This window comes from Bufo bufo, chromosome 6, assembly GCF_905171765.1.
Source record: "Bufo bufo chromosome 6, aBufBuf1.1, whole genome shotgun sequence".
Classification (NCBI taxonomy): Eukaryota; Metazoa; Chordata; class Amphibia; order Anura; family Bufonidae; genus Bufo; species Bufo bufo.
The window spans coordinates 217,623,028-217,638,776 of NC_053394.1; the positions used below are offsets into that span (position 1 = coordinate 217,623,028).

Genomic DNA, 15,749 nt, shown 5'->3' on the forward strand with positions numbered 1-15,749 from the left:
AGTTATGGCTGAAAAAGCAAGGTCACGTCACCAAGGCCTGGTAGATAAAGGTTAAAGTGAATGCCTCCCTCTTCAGAATCAGGGTGCTACACAAGTGTAATGCGTTGTGACACACTCTATGCTCTGGTGACTTAAGCTGGAAAACCGTTGTCACGGCTATTTTCTTAAAAGAAAAAGACGCAGGTGGTCAGCCAGCACACCCACAGCAATGCTCCACACATCTAGATAGAGCTCTCTAGAAGTTGAACCTCACCTCAAAGGGAGCATTGTGCTGAGATGGGTGAAAGGTCACTGCCCAGGAATAAGGATGGAATGCAATGGGCATGCTGTGATAATCATACAATGAGCCCCTTCCGCCCTACATATGACTTATTCCCAGGCTTGGCCTCTTTGTTAACTGCATAGAGGTTGATTCAGAGTTCAACCTGCTTCTGTCGCCTCTTGTATAAAAAGGAACTATTCCCTCAGTTTAGCTTCATTACATTGGAAAATTATTTTTATTTTAGTGTTGCATTTGGGATTTTAATATCATGTATTTTTGTAAGATTTATTTTCTTTGTTGAAAATACACATATTTATAGCTGAGTGGCAATATCCTGTTGCGTTCAATTGAAACAGTCTGTTTTATTGCTTGTATTGTATTCGTCAGTACTGGGATACTCTGGTTCTGGCTTAAGCCTGTATTACACCTGCAATGTAATACTGCCGCCGATTGCCCAATGAATGTTCATCAGGCAAGTCAAATCTTTTGACTTGTTAAAAAATTATCGTTTGCAGGCGGCAGATAGTGGTGTCTAATCACGATCTGCCACGGGCAAACCACAAAGCATGGGGACGAGTGATGGCATGGCAATCACTCCTGCCCGTGCTGCGGAGGAGATTGCTGCATGTAATAGGGTGCCACATCAGGCTGTGTAATACAGCCTTTAAAGTCCCAAATAGTGATGTCTATATGTGGGCCTCATGTTTCTGCTGTGTAGCCACTAAGGGAAGTCAAATTCATATGGTGCCATTGCATTTAGCAGGATAAGGGCTCATGCACACGGCCGTTGTCTGGCGGTGCCCGTATTGCGGCCCGCAAACAGCGGGTCCGCAATATGCGGGCACTGGCCATGTGCACACTGCATCACCGATGCGGACCCATTGAATGGGTCCGCAATCCGGAAGGTCTGGTGCCGGACGGAGGCAAGGAACCCCACAGACGCACTACGGAGTGCTTCGGTGGGGTTTCTTTCCGTGCCTCCACACCGCAAAAAAATAGAAGATGTTCTATTTTTTTGCGGTGCAGGCGGATCACAGACCCATTCAAGTTGAACGGGTCTGGATCCGTCTGTGGAATCGTGCATTGGGGACCGCAATTTGCATAGAACGGCCAAGCAAGGGCCATATTCCTGAGCGCTTATGATCAGTTTCCTGTATGCTCCTGTAGCTTATCTGTTTCCTCCATGAAAAATATTAGAAATTTTTCAAAGCAGCATGAATCTGAATACTTTTGTAATTGCGTGTAAGGGGGTCATTTATGAAGCTGAAATACACCTACAGTTGCAAGAAAAAGTATGTGAACCCTTTGGAATGATATGTATTCCTGCACAAATTGGTCATAAAATGTGATCTGATCTTCATCTAAGTCACAGCAATAGACAATCACAGTCTGCTTAAACTAATAACACACAAAGAATTAAATGTTACCATGTTTTTATTGAACACACCATGTAAACATTCACAATGCAGGTGTAAAAAGTATGTGAACCCTTGGATTTAATAACTGGTTGAAAACTCCTTTGGCAGCAATAACTTCAACCAAACGTTTCCTGTAGTTGCAGATCAGACGTGCACAACGGTCAGGAGTAATTCTTGACCATTCCTCTTTACAGAACTGTTTCAGTTCAGCAATATTCTCGGGATGTCTGGTGTGAATCGCTTTCTTGAGGTCATGCCACAGCATCTCAATCGGGTTGAGGTCAGGACTCTGACTGGGCCACTCCAGAAGGCATATTTTCTTATGTTTAAGCTGTTGTTGATTTACTTCTATGCTTTGGGTCGTCATCCTGTGTCAACACCCATCTTCTGTTGAGCTTCAGCTGGTGGACAGATGGCCTTAACTTCTCCTGCAAAATGTCTTGATAAACTTGATTTTTCCTTTCGATGATAGCAATCCGTCCAGGCCCTGACGCAGCAAAGCAGCCCCAAACCATGATGCCCCCACCACCATACTTCACAGTTGGGATGAGGTTTTGATTTTGGTGTGCTGTGCCTCTTTTTCTCCACACATAGTGTTGTGTTTCTTCCAAACAACTCAACTTTGGTTTCATCTGTCCATAGAATATTTTGCCAGTACTGCTGTGGAACATCCAGGTGCTCTTGTACAAACTGTAAACGTGCAGCAATATTTTTTTGGGACAGCAGTGGCTTCCTCTGTGGTATCCTCCCATGAAATCCATTCTTGTTTAGTGTTTTACGTATTGTAGATTCGCTAACACGGATGTTAGCATATGCCAGAGACTTTTGTAAGTCTTTAGCTGATACTCTAGGATTCTTCTTCACCTCATTGAGCAGTCTGCGCTGTGCTCTTGCAGTCATCTTTACAGGACGGCCACTCCTAGGGAGAGTAGCAGCAGTGCTGAACTTTCTCCATTTATAGACAATTTGTCTTACCGTGGACTGATGAACAGCAAGGATTTTGGAGATACTTTTATAACCCTTTCCAGCTTTATGCAAGTCAACAATTCTTAATCGTAGGTCTTCTGAGAGCTCTTTTGTGCAAGGCATTATTCACATCAGGCAATGCTTCTCGTGAAAAGCAAACCCAGAACTGGTGTGTGTTTTTTATAGGGCAGGGCAGCTGTAACCAACACCTCCAATCTCATTTCATTGATTGGACTTCAGTTGGCTGACACCTCACTCCAATTAGCTCTTGGAGATGTCATTAGTCTAGGGGTTCATATACTTTTTACACCTGCACTGTGAATGTTTACATGGTGTGTTCAATAAAAACATAGTAACATTTAATTATTTGTGTGTTATTAGTTTAAGCAGACTGTGATTGTCTATTGTTGTGACTTAAATGAAGATCAGATCACATTTTATGACCAATTTGTGCAGAAATCCATATCATTCCAAAGGGTTCACATACTTTTTCTTGCAACTGTATATTAGGCGTATTCCAGGCGCAGATTGCGACTTCTTCCCGCTCATGCTAAATCTAAAAAAGTGGGAGGGGCATCAGCGGGGAAGGGAGCAGGTCGGTAGGCCCGTCTCATTTACCATTTTCTATACCTGTTTCAGGTGTAGAAAATGATCTAACTGTAAGACAGCAAGGAAGCTGTCTTAAATTTAGAACTAGCGGAGGATCCACCGAAGTTATGAAGAGGCCTGGTGGATGTTGAGAAGGGCGTGAAACCAATTTTGCCACGAAGTGCTGCTCCAGTCTTTTATACCACCTCTGTACTGAAGAGAATTTGCAACTTTTATTTATAAATCTGGAGCGATATAGCTAACCAATTTTCCACTCACTCTGAAGTGCAAGAGTGTTGTAAAAATGCAAAAAGGTACAACATTTTTGTGCACTAACCCCAAAAAGTCTCAAAAGCCCAAATTATGTGACTTTCTGAAACCCAAATTATGGAGTGTTGGACATGATAAATTATCCCCAAGTTGTAGCTCTACACCAAATTTATCATCCAGCATGAACCATTGTGATACATTTGAGGCATGTCTAGACAGCGTGCCCATATTTATACCATCTACGGGCTTAGTAAATCTGCTCCAATGTGTATAAATCACCCAGAAAACTTAAACTAGACATTGGACTGTGCCTAAAGGTATTCTTGCTTACCTAAATTATTCTTTATGTTAAGGAAGACTCAAGATGCACTGCGTGCCAGAGAAATAACATTTCTCTAAAAGCCTTTCCACAAGAACAGGCCATAACAACAGTGAAAACTCTCAATGGCACCCCATTAGAATAATCCATTAAATTGGTTTTCTTGACCAGACTCAGAATCCTTTTTATTAGCCAAAATAATAAGCTAGCCTGAAATTTAATGCAATATCATTGCTGGGGTGAATGCCAGCAAAGTGCCTATCCATGCACCCTGCTAACAGAATGACTTTTCTTTACCAATGCCAACATACTGTTTCCATTCATAAAAATGTTGTTGCCTGCGGCCACAAATGAGTGTTTCTTCAGGCTTCCACATCCATCCGTGGTAGTCATAAAAAACATAAGCTTTCCCTGGCAGTTATTAGCAGACATTGTAGGAGACTTGCTTGGAGTTTTGGACATCTCCCCTATTTTAATCGAATCCTAGACAATCCAAGATTGTATGCTTTTAAAATAAAAACAAAAATCTCAAGCAATACATTGGTTGACTAAATGGGAAATACCCTTCACTAGGTACAGCACAGTGTATCCATTTTGCTAGGAGACTGTTTTTTATTCAGATGCATCCCTTATCTTGTTCCATGTATATCAATACATCACAATATCACGTGTGTTCTCAATCATTGATTACTCAAAGGATTCGTATTTCATTATAGACATGCATGGTTGCTTCTCATTACAGCCTAGGACACACCATTGAACTTGGGGAAATCACTATGTTGGTGCTAATTTATCTTAATTACTGATTAACTCCTTTATGTCTAATCTTGACAGCTGGAAGCAGTTATATGAAGAACATGGCCATTACGTAATTTCCATTCAGTCGAATAATCGAACAATACAGTGCTACAACCTTGTGAGCAGATCTCCCTCAAACTATCTTTTGCGTAAGTGTGTCTGATTTGTCCTTCATCACTAAGTTAATTTGCTTGTTGAAAACAACAGTGACAAATCGATATAAGCATATTAATCTGCTCTTTATGAGCTTTTCTAATGGCTCATACCAATGGCGGCTTTACAGCTTCATGCATGAGGCCTAAATTTAGTACCAAGGATAGAATTGGATCCTGTCATGTTAGATCAAAAAAGCCATTCCTAAAACCTTGCTTTGGGAAAGGTTTCCTGAACTTCCACTATGTGGTCCAATCCCAGGGCCAATTTGATAGGAGAACAAAGGCCATATCAGGAAATGGATGATGCCATACAGTAATAGATAGATATTAAATTTTTTGACTGTTATGGCCAAAACATGTATTCAAATAAAAATAAATTTTTGAATTGTTTGTAAAGGTTATTGTAAGCTATTACCAAATTTAGGGCTTTATGCTTACAAAGACAATCTCTTTAGATATGGATGTCACAGATGGAGGAGCCTATACTCTCTATTAGCTAGAACAATGAACCTGTAACAAAGCATAGATATGGTAGACATTGGCGGCCCATGTATTCATCTGAATGCCAAGCAGTAATACTCCATTATGGCTACTGCAAGGAATATGTACTGTATGGCAGTCACTATATGTGATAGCAAGGTTTCTCAGAAGTTCAAAAGCGTCCTCAAGCTACAGGTGTGTAACAATTTGACACTCCCAGTGTTAATTAACAATGGTAGCATCAGGTATTTATACACGGGTGGGTACCACAGGTGCCCTCTTCAATTCAACTATATCCCCATTATCAGGATGGTAGTACAGCTGAATACTGTGGTGGGCACAGGAGCTTATGGGTTCCTGCTCTGCCATTCACCCTCATAGGAAACAGGCCACTAGGCTTGAAGCCTATGAGGAAGTGTACAGATGACATTGGGACGCAGGCATGAAAGGCCTCAGCTGGAAGAGGCCTGTGGCCTGCACTGAGGATGGTAAGGCTGACCCCCACCTACATGTGTTACTCCAACTTCTGTCAGTTTGGTTGGGCCACTTTTAGGCTTTTTCCAAGGCCACTTAAGTTGCCAGTCCTCCCCTGCAGAAGTTGTACCAGTGGTGATCAACTTTGAAAAAGGGATTGACATAGTAAGACTACCTCTTAAAAAACTAATGCAGACTAATTGAGATGTTGATCATAGCAGCATGCTAGGCTTTTGACTAATGCCAACGTTTGACATGCCTATATGAAGATGATTCTAGAAGGATTTCACCTTTACGTGATGCCCAATAATTCCCAGGAGCACAATACACCTTGGCATTTATGATTCACAAGTGTGGGAGCTTTCAAGAAAGCTGCAAATAGGGCCAAATTTTCCAATTATGTAGAAGAGACCTTAAACATGCAATGTAACTGTATTTACAACTTTGACCAACTGTGGTAAAAGATTGGGTATCCATGTATTTCTTGAATTTACACTGGCTCTTTAAAATCTTACAAAACCTCCATTGCAGATTCCACCATATTGGAAGGAAAGAATAGCATAACATGCATTCCAAAATGATGGACACCACGACAGACCCCAGACACATCCCTTTGTAAGCCATTGGGCTGTTCTGGGCAGTGTTGGTGTCCATTGTGTGTTGGATCTGGCACTGCATCATGGTTTTCGTTTATAATGGACACCACGGTGCAGAGGGGAACAGAATCTTAGAGATTATATTATATTTAAAGACTTTTGGGATGTAAACTGTTGCTGGCTAAAGGTGGGTTCAAAACATGTTTTTTCCATCCGTCTAACATATACTAAAAATGTAAATGGTAAACAGATGCCTCAGACGGATGCCATACAGTGGCATCCATTTACAATAGAGTTCCATTGTAAAAACAAAAACATATATGTTAACGTATTCTTTTTTTTTTTTTTACCAGACTAGTGTGCTACGCTTTTGTGTCCTTTTTTTTTTTCCAATTTATACATTTAAAGGATGGCAGAAGCTTGAAGTGAACCCACCCTAAGTCTGATTGCAGGTAGAAACAATACAAGCACACTGTTCTATAAAAATGAGTTTATTAATGATTCTGAAGAGTACACGTTGATGGATTGTTGCCTTGTAGGAGCTCAGAAAAAGTGCACAATGTGGGAAATAAAGTATGGTAGTTCAAGAAAAACCACTGTAAATAAACCATAAATAATAACCAGTCAGATTACAGCTATTGTTTTTCATGATAATCTTTAGAATGGCAAAATCTGATATATTTTTGTGTCCTTTACAGTATCTTTTCTGTTCTTTATAATCCTCTGTAGAAGGCGTGTGTTTGTTGAGTGAAGTTTAGGGGAAATAGGTAGTTGTACATATGGGCATGGGAAGAGTTAGTACACAACTGTATTGTCAAAGAAATCCAGTTTAATGTATTTTAATAAGCTAGTTTAAAAGTTTACACTGTAGTGAAATATGAAAATACAGTTTTGTAAAACAAAATGGAATTTTCCTAGATAAATGTGAAATGGAAAAGTAAAGGCAGAATGAATGAGTGGTCTTATGCTGACCTAAGCATCTCCATGGAGTCCAATGCTCAATATTTACTGTCAAACCAGATGACAAGCCTGTGATGTGATCTGAAACTTTTGACCCCAGAAAAGGGCATTTTACTTTCCCTAACCTGAGAAAGTCAGACTAAACAAAATATGGAGATGGTCAGTCCCAATGGAGAACATTTCAGAAGACCTCTTTTGACCCTTTCATTTAGAAGATGCACACAATGGAGTCTAAACTTTAAAAGAACCAAATACAAAAATATTTGTAAGGGATACAAGCATATTCTTTTTACTTATTAACTTGGGAGAGTGTCCTAGTTGTTATCCCTAAATTTCTCAGGTATTGTAAATATAGTTTGGTTTCTATTTATCGTCTGTTTTCCATATCAGCTCATTTATACTTTATTTATACTGACTCACATTACAAATTACAGATTGTAGTGTAATCAAGGATGGGGAAAGCTCTTTTGATAGCGAAGACAAGGGTTTTTAGTGTGTGTTCCAACACCCTCAGCAACTTGATAGGTGTTGGGTTGATAATAATTTCCTTAAAGTGAACCTGTCATCTGGATTTTGGGTATAGAGCTGAGGACATGGGTTGCTAGATGGCCACTAGCACATCCGCAATATCCAGTCCCCATAGCTCTGTGTGCTTTTATTGTATAAAAAAACGATTTGATACATATGCAGATTAACATAAAAGAGTCATATCTTACTTGTGTGACCAGAGAAGAGTCATATTTTCAAGCTCTTATTAGATTATCAAAGCTGACCCGTTAACACATATTAAGACATAACGCTATGGATTATTTACAAATGGTCACATGGACCAATAGTTGTCTCTTGGTTTACATGTGTTAATTCTTTACTTGTATAAACATAAAGTTTATTTCCTTTAATAAAATTTTTCTGGCGAAACATGTCGGGGGCAGAGTGTGAATAATGTGTGTTCTTTAGACAGCGTGTGCCTGTGAGAAGTGACTACCACGGAGATTGCATAGAACAGGGAGGCCTGCTAAGAGGGAACGCATCATAGTCTCCTAGCCCTAGTGCACTGTGAGATAACAGTGCTAGCACATGTTATAACGGCAGGGGAGCCTGCGAGGCAGGAAACATATGAGAGCCTCTTAGCTAGCTTGCACTGTGATACAAAAAGTGCAAATACTAGTGACAACGACTAGAAATAATAAACTCACAGACACGGCTGAGAATTTTAAACGTTAGTAATAAGTAGAAACATTTTATTAAAGGAAATAAATGTTATGTTTTATACAAGTAAAGAATTAACACATGTAAACCAAGAGACAACTATTGGTCCATGTGACCATTTGTAAATAATCCATATTTTCAAGCTCTGACTCATCTCAGGTTAATTTGCATATGTATCAAATCGTTTTTTTTTTACACAATAAAAGCACACAGATCTATGGGGACTGGATATTGTGGATGTGCAAGCGCCCATCTAGCAACCCATGTCCTCAGCTCTATACCCCCAATCCCGGTGACAGGTTCCCTTTAATGCTGTATACCCCTTCCTTAGCCAGTCCTTTGTAATTTATAATACAAAATTGCTATTTCCCTTTGCACCTAACCCCTCCAAATATGTGCAGTTGATTATGCTAGACCAGTTGACCACCCTACCACATAAGGCTACATTCGCATGTCCCATAGAGGAACAGAGTACTGGAGTTACCATATCCAACATGATGGATACCGCTGCACACCGCTGGACTCCCATTGACTATAATTTCCGTTGGATCCTAATCTAGTGAAAGGGGATCTGCTGCTGTGCAGAGGTATCTGGCATGCTAGATAAAGTAACTTTGGTAGTCTGCTTCACCTAACTCAATGCCTGTCTAAATGAAAGCACTGTCATCTGACTATTGCTCACTTAAACCAGCTACTTCTCTCTACAAGAAAGCTTTGTCATAGTACATACTTATCACACTGTGAAAGTCTTTTCCTGTGGGAGAAGTGTTATTCCCTCATCAACTAACAGGAAGTGCTTACTGTACTCCAACAAATCTGTATTATCCACAGTTTAGCAGCTCTGACACAGAGACCAATTCTATGTACAAATAAATCTATAAATTGGGCCCCATAGCCCTCAAGTGGAGCCCAAAGAAGCGGCCTGCTCCATCTTCCGGTTTGTCCAATAGAATAATAAATCCAATACTCTTTTAAGGACTCAACCCGACTAATCTAATAGCATAGGCTTGACTATTTTCTGTGGTGCGTAAGCCGTGTCGTTCGAACCCTATAGAAGCCTTTTCTATATGCATGTATATTGCTAAGCAGACACCCATGAATGGTTCATCAGTATTTTGCATCTGTGCAACCTCTCCATATAATATTGTCTGCATTCTGCTGAGAATTGGTGTTTGGACCTTGTCTTTATTTAAATCTGATCCCATTTTCCGTTATTTAAAGACCTTTTCCTTTACACAAGCTCTGTTCATATGTAACCTCTGTTCCTCTTCTACTGTACGTTAGTTCACCTGTCCCAGAAGGGCTCTAGTAAGCTGTCATAATTTGTATTCTTCATTTCGCCCTACCAGCTACAACATTTACTTTTCTGAAACCTAATCTCACAACAAGCTGAATGACCAAGAGGTTACTAACCTATTAAATCTAAAGCATCGTATCAGATTAGTTCAAAAAAGGTATAAATAATGATTAGGAAAAACTAGCTTGAAGTGTGCTGCAAACATTGTGTGGGAGGAACTGTTGACATGATGCTTATAATCTACATTGAGAGGGAAAGTGACAGAGTGTATATCACTCTATTTGTGCTTATCTTGTACTGGGGAGGCCGGACCATAATTTAAAGTGCATTAAGATGCCACTTAACTGAAGAATTGATGTTAGTTAAAAGCCAGGTTTATGCAGGTCTGGCATTACTCAGAGACCCTTTATCACAGGTGAGGAGGGGGCGATACGCTGAGGGCTCTCTTTGTCAGCTCAACCAGCATCCTAAAGATGACAAACAGTTTTCTTACTTCAGTTTTCAGATTCTGCGAGTTAGTCAATACCTCATCCCAGTGGGATGAATATATGGAGGCTGGTTTGACAGTCCTGTAGGTACTCTGTGATCAGAGAATTATAATGCCTGTAAATAAAAAATATGAAGAAAATGATATTCCCTTCATAGCTATAAAGATGACATAAAATATATTTGCTGTGTGATTGTAAGAATGTAGGAATAATTGTATAGTTAGTGGGAATTGCTTTATTATTATCACGGTCGGCGTGGCTACCACATACGTGACACAGAGAGAGGGAAAGAGGAAGGCCCTGCCCAAGTAAGAGGGAAGATGGTGACCCCTGACTCACCTGGCGGCTGGCACCTGGCTGCCCTGACGTCCCTAGACGGGTTCCTCACCCGTACGCCGATCACGTGCCTAAAGCCCTGGCTTTCCCTGAGCTGAGCCCTAGGTAGTGAACAGGGCGATGGGAACACTAGTCCGCACCACTAACTCTAAGGGAAAACACCAAGGGGAGGACAGACAACACAGACTCAACATATATTCCCAGGTGGGCGACAACAGGAGACAACAATAAGCCCAACAGGGATCCGGAGGGTAGCACTCAGGAACGACAACCAGGATTAACCACTCCAGTGGGTCAGTATAGATGTCCAGGCAGGAAGCTCTATAACTGGCAACTAGAGAAGTGTGAGGGGAGAATATAAGGAGGTAGGGAGTGGCAGACAAGAAACAGCTGAGGAGGAGAAGCTACGGATCCCTGAGAGAGACAAAAAGGATAGCAAGGCAAACACAGAAAACAATTACTAAGAAACAACGTGATCCTTAGATATAGAGCGCGCAGCCACCCGCTGCGACTTCCTGACCCCGGGTATAACGGAGTCAGACGTGGCTCTTGATACCCTCGTGACAGTACCCCCCCCTTTCACGAGGGGCCTCCGGACACTCAGGACCAGGTCTCTCCGGATGAGAGGCATGGAAAGTCTGAATTAACCTGTTGGCGTTTACCTCTGACGCTGGAACCCACATTCTTTCCTCGGGACCGTAACCCCTCCAATGCACCAGATACTGAAGAGAGCGGCAGACCCGACGAGAATCAACAATTCTGGCTATTTGAAACTCCAGATTACCAGCCACAATGACAGGAGGAGGTGGCAGCGGCGATGGTTCTAGAGGTGGAACATACTTCTTGAGTAACGATTTATGGAAGACGTTATGGATCTTAAAAGTCTGAGGTAGCTCCAGGCGAAAAGCCACAGGGTTAATGACGGCTACTATTTTATAGGGACCAATGAACCTAGGACCCAGTTTCCAAGAAGGAACCTTCAACTTAATATTCCTAGTAGACAACCACACATAGTCATTCACTCCTAGGTCCGGACCTGGCGACCGTTTCTTATCGGCCATGCATTTATATTTACCACTCATCTTTTTCAAGTTAACTTGCACCTTCTGCCATACTGATGAAAGAGATGAAGAAAACCTTTCCTCTTCGGGAACCCCAGAAGACCCCCCCTCTTTGAAAGTACAAAATTGGGGATGAAAACCGTATGCACCAAGGAATGGTGACTTGCCAGTGGACTCCTGATAATGATTATTTATGGCAAACTCAGCTAACGGTAAATATGATGACCACAACTCTTGGTTTTCAGACACAAAACACCTTAAATATGTTTCTAGGTTTTGGTTGGTACGCTCAGTCTGTCCATTCGACTGAGGATGGAAAGCTGAGGAAAAGGACAAGTGAACCCCCAAACGGGAACAAAAAGCTTTCCAAAACTTAGAAATAAACTGGGTTCCCCGATCCGAAACCACATCGGAAGGGACCCCGTGAAGCTTCACGATTTCACTGATAAACACCTGAGTGAGAGTTTTAGCATTAGGAAGTGCGGGTAGCGCAATAAAGTGTACCATTTTGCTAAACCTGTCTACTACTACCAAGATAACTGTTTTACCCGCCGACAACGGTAAGTCAGTGATGAAATCCATTGACAGATGTGTCCATGGCCTATTGGGGATGAAAAGTGGCAATAAAGACCCTGCTGGACGTGTATGAGAGACTTTCGCGCGTGCACAAGTAGAACAAGTAGACACGAAATCCATTACATCCTGACGCAACCTTGGCCACCAAAAACGACGAGATAAAAGCTCCAAGGTTGCTTTACTACCCGGGTGTCCAGCAAGTGCCGAATTATGATGTTCTTTTAATAATTCAAGACGCAGGTTTAACGGTACAAACAATTTCTCTGAGGGGCAAGAGGCCGGGGCGTCCCCCTGAGCCTCTAACACCTTTCCCTCTAGAACAGAGTGTACAGCAGAGACAACCACTCCTCTTTGTAAAATAGGTACCGGATCACAAACATTACCCCCTCCAGGGAAACTACGAGATAATGCGTCTGCCTTGGTATTTTTTGCCCCAGGACGATAGGTGATTACAAAGTTAAATCTGGTAAAGAATAGCGACCACCTAGCTTGTCTAGGGGTGAGACGCTTAGCCGATTCTAGGTACAGAAGGTTCTTGTGATCCGTAATCACCGTGACGGGGTGGATTGCTCCCTCTAAGAAGTGACGCCACTCTTCAAGCGCCAGTTTAATCGCCAACAGTTCCCTATTTCCAATATCATAATTCTTCTCCGCAGAAGATAATTTTTTGGAAAAGAAAGCGCAAGGACGCCATTTGCCAGGAGACAGACCCTGAGACAATACAGCTCCCACTCCCACCTCTGACGCATCTACCTCGACAATAAAAGGCTGGGAGACATCAGGTTGAATTAGAACAGGTGCCGAGGTAAACCTCTCCTTTAGAGAGGAAAATGCATCTTTAGCGGCGTCAGACCATTTGGAAAAATCCGTCCCCTTCCTAGTCATGTCGGTAAGGGGTTTAACGATCACTGAATAATTTTTAATGAACTCTATAGAAATTAGCGAAACCCAAAAACCGTTGTAGGGCTTTAAGGTTCTCAGGAAGATCCCAATCTAAAATTGCCTGGACCTTCCCAGGATCCATGCGGAAACCTGAAGCAGATAATAGATATCCCAGGAACTGTAATTCCTGAACAGCGAAGACACATTTTTCAATTTTCGCATATAATTTATTCGTCCGTAGGACCTGCAGTACTTGCCTGACATGCACCTCATGTGTTTTCAGATCAGCCGAATAAATTAAGATATCATCTAGGTATATGACTACAAACCTGCCGATGAGATGACTATAAATATCATTAACGAAATGTTGGAAGACAGCAGGGGCATTGGTCAGATTGAAAGGCATAACTAGATTTTCATAATGCCCCTCAGGGGTGTTAAAAGCTGTCTTCCACTCATCCCCTTCCCTGATACGAATCAGATTGTAGGCCCCCCTAAGATCAAGTTTGGAGAACCACTTAGCACCTGCAATCTGATTAAAAAGGTCAGGAATGAGAGGAAGAGGGTATGGGTCACGGATGGTTATCTGGTTTAACTCACGGAAATCTAAGCAAGGACGCAGGCCCCCATCTTTCTTTTTAACAAAGAAAAACCCTGCAGCCACGGGTGAAGAAGAGGGTCTGATGTGTCCCTTAGCCAGACTCTCGGAGATATAATCTTTCATGGCTTGTCTCTCGGGACCCGAAAGATTATACAACCTGGACTTGGGTAATTTTGCCCCGGGAATCAGGTTAACCGGGCAATCATAAGGACGATGAGGTGGTAGTTTCTGACAACCCTTTTCAGAAAAAACGTCCTCAAAGTCCGAAATAAATGTAGGTAGGGAAGCTATGGAGGCGATTAAGCAATTGTTATTTAAGCAATTCTCTCTGCAATGCTCACTCCACTCCAATATCTCCCTGGCCTGCCAATCCACCACTGGATTGTGCGCTACCAACCAGGGAAGACCCAATACCACCGGAGAGGGAAGACCCTCCAGAATGTAACATGAAAGACACTCATTATGGTGGTCCCCTACCCGAAGGTGTAAATTACGAACAATGTGGGTGAGGTTTCTCTGAGACAGAGGAGCAGAATCTATAGCGAATACGGGAATAGGTCTCTGCAGCGTACAGAGAGACAAACCCATAGTGCGGGCAAAATGGGCATCAATCAAGTTTACCCCTGCTCCACTGTCTAGAAAAACAGAAATAGACTCCGTCTTAACACCAAAAACAATGACCGCTGGTAACACAAATTGAGATGTTCGTATGGAGGAAACGTATACCCCCCGGCTGACATCCTCCGCACAGCCCGGGGTTAGTAGTTTTCCGACGGTCTTTTGTTTTTGAGAAAGGAGGGACAGACATTAATGAAATGACCCCTCCCCCCACAGAAAAAACAAGCCCCCCCCCTACGGCGAACCTCGGGAGGACGGACCTGACGAGAAGTTCCGCCTAGCTGCATAGGCCCATCTAAGTCAGTACAGGCTGACTGTTGCTTGGGAGAGGTAACCAATTGCTCTGGAATTTTCGATCTCTCCCTAAGACGTCTATCTATTCTGATAGAGAGGGACATAACAGCATCAAGGGAAAGGGGGGTCTCATACAGCGCCAGTGCATCCTTAACCCTTTCAGATAACCCAGAGCAGAACTGACTCCTGAGAGCCGGGTCGTTCCACCGAGTATCCGTAGCCCACCTACGGAACTCTGAGCAATATTCCTCTGCTGACCGATCTCCCTGTAGGAGTCTCCGTAACTTCGACTCAGCCAGGGCGACTCGGTCAGGGTCATCATATATGAGACCCAAAGCCCCAAAAAATCCCTCCACTGACCGAAGAGCCTGAGAACCAGGGGGTAACGAGAACGCCCAGGATTGCGGATCCCCCTGAAGCAGGGAAATGACAATCCCTACCCGCTGTTCTTCATGACCTGAGGAGTAAGGGCGCAACTTAAAATATAATTTGCAGGCCTCACGGAACATCGCAAATTTGTCCCTTCCCCCAGAAAATCTGTCGGGAAGAGCAACCTTGGGTTCAGTGACAACCTGGTTACCCATAGCAACCGCTGGGGGTGCGGTCTGCTGCATTTGCTGCTGTTGTTGGAGAACAGACGCCTTCAATCCTGCCACCTCCAAAGACAGGCTTTGAAGCTGTTCTGCCAAGGCATCAATAGGATCCATATTGGATTCTAAGTAGAGAGAGAAAAAAAAAAAAACAACAAACAAAAAATTATATAAATTTTTATTTTTATTTTTATTTTTTCTCAAAAAGTAAGGGCCAGTTATAATATCACGGTCGGCGTGGCTATCACATACGTGACACAGAGGGAGGGAAAGAGGAAGGCCCTGCCCAAGTGAGAGGGAAGATGGTGACCCCTGACTCACCTGGCGGCTGGCACCTGGCTGCCCTGACGTCCCTAGACGGGTTCCTCACCTGTACGCCGATCACGTGCCTAAAGCCCTGGCTTTCCCTGAGCTGAGCCCTAGGTAGTGAACAGGGCGATGGGAACACTAGTCCGCACCACTAACTCTAAGGGAAAACACCAAGGGGAGGACAGACAACACAGACTCAACA

The 15,749-nt window shown here is 42.7% G+C and overlaps 1 protein-coding gene across 1 annotated transcript in view; it reads left to right on the plus strand.

Moving 5' to 3' along the window:
* Positions 1-15,749, plus strand: part of LOC121004622 (heparan-alpha-glucosaminide N-acetyltransferase-like) — a 771,952-nt gene that overhangs the window by 16,673 nt on the left and 739,530 nt on the right. Inside the window, exon 4 of the mRNA XM_040436852.1 lies at positions 4,658-4,770. Within this exon, the coding sequence (XP_040292786.1) occupies positions 4,658-4,770 (113 nt within the window). The remainder of the gene's footprint in view (positions 1-4,657; positions 4,771-15,749) is intronic.